Raw genomic sequence first — 3,883 nt, forward strand, 5'->3', positions numbered from 1 at the left:
GCCGCCGGGCCCCGGCGGCGCCGCGAGCGCGGCCGCGCAGCCCGCAGCCCCCGGGCAGCCGGGCCAGGGCGACAAGCAGCAGCAACAGCAGCAGCAGCAGCACATCGAGTGCGTGGTGTGCGGCGACAAGTCGAGCGGCAAGCACTACGGCCAGTTTACCTGCGAGGGGTGCAAGAGTTTCTTCAAGCGCAGCGTCAGGAGGAATCTCAGCTACACTTGTCGTGCCAACAGGAACTGTCCCATTGACCAGCACCACCGCAATCAGTGTCAGTACTGCCGCCTCAAAAAATGCCTCAAAGTTGGCATGAGACGGGAAGGTATTGGGATTTCATTTGTTTTCCATATCTTATTCACTTTTTTTTTTTTTTTGAATTATTGTGACTATTGTGATTTCGAACCCCCCTTTCCTGAACCCAGCCTCCCTCCTCCCTCCTTCTTTCTCCCACCCCCTCCCCGAATAAACAGAGAAAGTTTCGGCGGCTGCAGGGAGCGCTGCGGAGGGTGGCTGGGGAGGGCAGCAGGGCAGGGGCTCCCGCATGCTCTGCTCCCCCCGCTCTCCTAATTGACTCGTGTTTGTTTTGATTCCGCTGGTGGAGCTGGAAGTGGATTTTTAGTTTCACGCCGCTTTGCAGGGACATGACGGTTCTGACGCGCGCTTCTTTTCTATTATTATTATTATTATCACTATTATTATTTTTAATATCCTCCCTCCTCCTTCTCCCTGCATGTCCAGCCTGACCCCCGGCGCCTGCAGCAGCTCTGTGCCTACACACACAGACAGACACGCACATATAGATATAGCGAGAGATATAGATAGATAGATTTTTCCCAAGCCTCAGACTGCAATTTTACACAGGCGGTTCAAATTACTCTTACAATGGGGCTCAGCCTGACGAGGCTCCATAGCTCTGCTTCCCAGCTGGAGTGTGCGCCTTAAAAAAACAATAATGTATGTTATAGATATATACACACATATATATGCATGCATAAGCGTGTGTGTGTGTATATATATGTATGGGTGCATGTGTATGTGCGTGCATACAAATCGGAGCGCGCCCGCGGCCCTTCCGCCTCCCCGCCCGGAGCCGCGGGGCAGAGCGGAGCGAGGCCGGGCCCGGGATGGGAGCCGGCAGCGGGAGCAGGGCCGGGCCGGGCCCGGCTCCTCTTTGTGCGGCCGGAGCGGCGCCAGAGCCGCTGTCAGCGGCGGCCCTGAGGCCAGGCCCGGCCTGGAGCTGCCCGCGGGGCCGGCTCGGGGGAAGGCAGCGCGGGTGGGGGGGCCTCGCCTCTCTGTTATTTGTTTTTATTTCCAAAAAAAGGGGGGAGAACCCCCACGCCGTGCGCGCTAGCAGCGGGGCGAGCGGGACGGGGTTGGGAACCGAACTGTTTCCTCCTGCCCGCCGCGCTGCTCCGGCCTCGACCCAGCACGCCGTGCTGTCCTTGTGGGCATTTTATTTTATTTTTATTACTATTATTATAGCTGTAATGGAGGGAGAAAAAAACAAAAACAAACCGAGCCGGGCGCACAAAGCCGAGGCCGGCGGAGGAGGCAGCGCCCGGGARGGCGGATGCGGCGGCGCCGAGCGCGGCGGCGGCTCCGGGCCCCGCTGCGGCCCCGGGCCGGCCCGGCCGAGCCGCACGGAGCCGCCGCGGCCCAGGAGCCCCGTAGCAATTCAGATATTAATAGCTGTAGTTTCTTCTTTATTCACTGCAGCGGTCCAGAGGGGCAGAATGCCACCCACACAGCCAACTCACGGGCAGTTCGCCTTGACAAACGGGGACCCTCTCAACTGCCATTCCTACCTATCCGGATATATCTCCCTTCTTCTGAGAGCAGAGCCCTACCCCACCTCCCGCTTTGGCAGCCAGTGCATGCAACCCAACAACATCATGGGCATCGAGAACATTTGCGAACTGGCGGCTCGGATGCTCTTCAGCGCCGTGGAGTGGGCCAGGAATATCCCCTTCTTCCCAGACCTGCAGATCACAGACCAGGTGGCCCTKCTCAGGCTGACCTGGAGCGAGTTGTTTGTGCTCAACGCTGCCCAGTGCTCCATGCCCCTCCACGTCGCCCCGCTCCTGGCGGCCGCCGGTCTCCACGCGTCGCCCATGTCCGCCGACCGAGTGGTCGCCTTTATGGACCACATACGAATCTTCCAAGAGCAGGTCGAAAAACTGAAAGCCTTGCACGTCGACTCCGCAGAGTATAGTTGTTTAAAGGCCATAGTCCTCTTCACCTCAGGTAGGCAGCCTTTCTTTGCTCTTATTCCCCCTTTTCCCACCCAAAAATAAGCACCCTCCCCCGGTGCCTTGTGCAGGCTCCCCACAGGGCCCGGGCCGCGCATCCCSGCGAGGGCGGCCAGGGATCCAGGCCAGCTCGCGCCTCGCTCCATCCTCCTCCTCCTCCTTCCCCGCCCCGAGGAGCAGGATTTTATTGAAGCACCGGAGCTCGGGCCCTCTAATGACACCCGTCCCAGCAGCAGAGCACTCGGGGTGGCGGGGGTGAATGCGGGGCGTCCTAGGAGCAAAATCACTTTAAAAAAGAAAAATAAAGGGAATAATTGATTTCTTTTTAATGGGCAGACAAGAAGGGACATATATATATAGAAAAAAATGCAGGATTTAAAAATTATTTTAAAGAGAGTTACATGTGCAAGGCTGAGTTTAAAATACACTCCCTGCCATCTCGTAAAATAAAATAAATCAGCCTCCCCAAAGAGCTGCCTCTGATTCAAACAGGACGTGGCAGCGAGCAGCTCCGTGTCCCCGGCGCTCAAGGGGGAAAGGGGAAAGTTTCCATTTTGCACCCAGCAGGAACTGGCCAAGCCTGGGGCAAGCAGCGGGTGCGCGGGAAGCACGAGCGGGGCGASAGGGCGAGGGGGCTGCGGCTGCCGCGACCCTGTGCCCGGGGAAAGAGCTCGAGGTGATTCCTAGAGAATCCAAGGGGAAGGGAAGGAGGGGGGTGGTGGTTTATGTGTCAACTTTTGCTGCCTTGAAATAGTGCATGAGTTATAAAGCAATAATTGAGCGCGTTGTGAAATCTAATTAGCTTGCACTAGGGTTTAACCTGAGTGAGTAATAAACCTGATATTAACTCTGGAGGCTAAATATTTTTTTCCCCTGAAAAAAAAAAAAAAAAGAAAGAAAGAAACCTTGCTTGCTAATTTGTGCAATGCGTTATCTCTGATTGCGAACTTTAAGGTTGCATCGGCAACACACTGTGCTGGAGCCCTGCAAGTTTGGAGATTAACTTTAAATACATATATATTTATTCTGTAGCCCATTTGAAAGCTTGGGAAAGTGGCCATGCGATAAACATATGAATGGAAGTAGGACCTGTAAAATAATTACTCATCGGAGTTTTTTAAAGTCTGATATCAGGAAACAGGAAAAAAATGTAGTTTATGTGGGAAAAGAAGGGCTCACAATCCGCTCCTTGTTGTGTTAAAGGGGGTCTGGGGAACGAAGTCATTTTCTGGACTTTGTCCAGGTTCTGGGTCGTGACCTAAACTTCCTTTTATATATTATTGCTCTACACATAAAAAACTTATTCCCCCCATCTCCCCCCCCCTTCCCCAAAATTACTTGTGCTCCAGCCCTAAGGTGATCAATTAGGAGGGCGCATCTTGCCGGAGGGGGGACAGGGAGCCGAGCGGGGCCGTGGGGCGCTCATTCCATTTTCCGTCCTTTTTCCAGGACGCCTTTTCCTCTCCTTTCTCAAGAGCTCAGCTAGGATCGCTCCACACACACCCATCCTCAGCCCCTGGCCCGAATCCCCCCACCTAGGGGGGTGCCGAGGAGACGGCTCAGCCTGTTCCCCCAACCCCCAAATCACTTTTTTTTTCTTCTTTTTTTTTTTTCCTCTTTTTTTTTTTTTTTTTTTTTT

The 3,883-nt window shown here is 54.5% G+C and overlaps 1 protein-coding gene across 1 annotated transcript in view; it reads left to right on the plus strand.

The window, feature by feature from the left end:
- The window catches only part of NR2F2 (nuclear receptor subfamily 2 group F member 2), a 10,337-nt gene that overhangs the window by 4,639 nt on the left and 1,815 nt on the right, over positions 1-3,883 (plus strand). The window contains exon 2 of the mRNA XM_026040557.1: positions 1,712-2,239. Within this exon, the coding sequence (XP_025896342.1) occupies positions 1,712-2,239 (528 nt within the window). The remainder of the gene's footprint in view (positions 1-1,711; positions 2,240-3,883) is intronic.

Source organism: Nothoprocta perdicaria, unplaced genomic scaffold (assembly GCF_003342845.1).
Source record: "Nothoprocta perdicaria isolate Ctin4 unplaced genomic scaffold, notPer1 scaffold_26, whole genome shotgun sequence".
Classification (NCBI taxonomy): domain Eukaryota; kingdom Metazoa; phylum Chordata; class Aves; order Tinamiformes; family Tinamidae; genus Nothoprocta; species Nothoprocta perdicaria.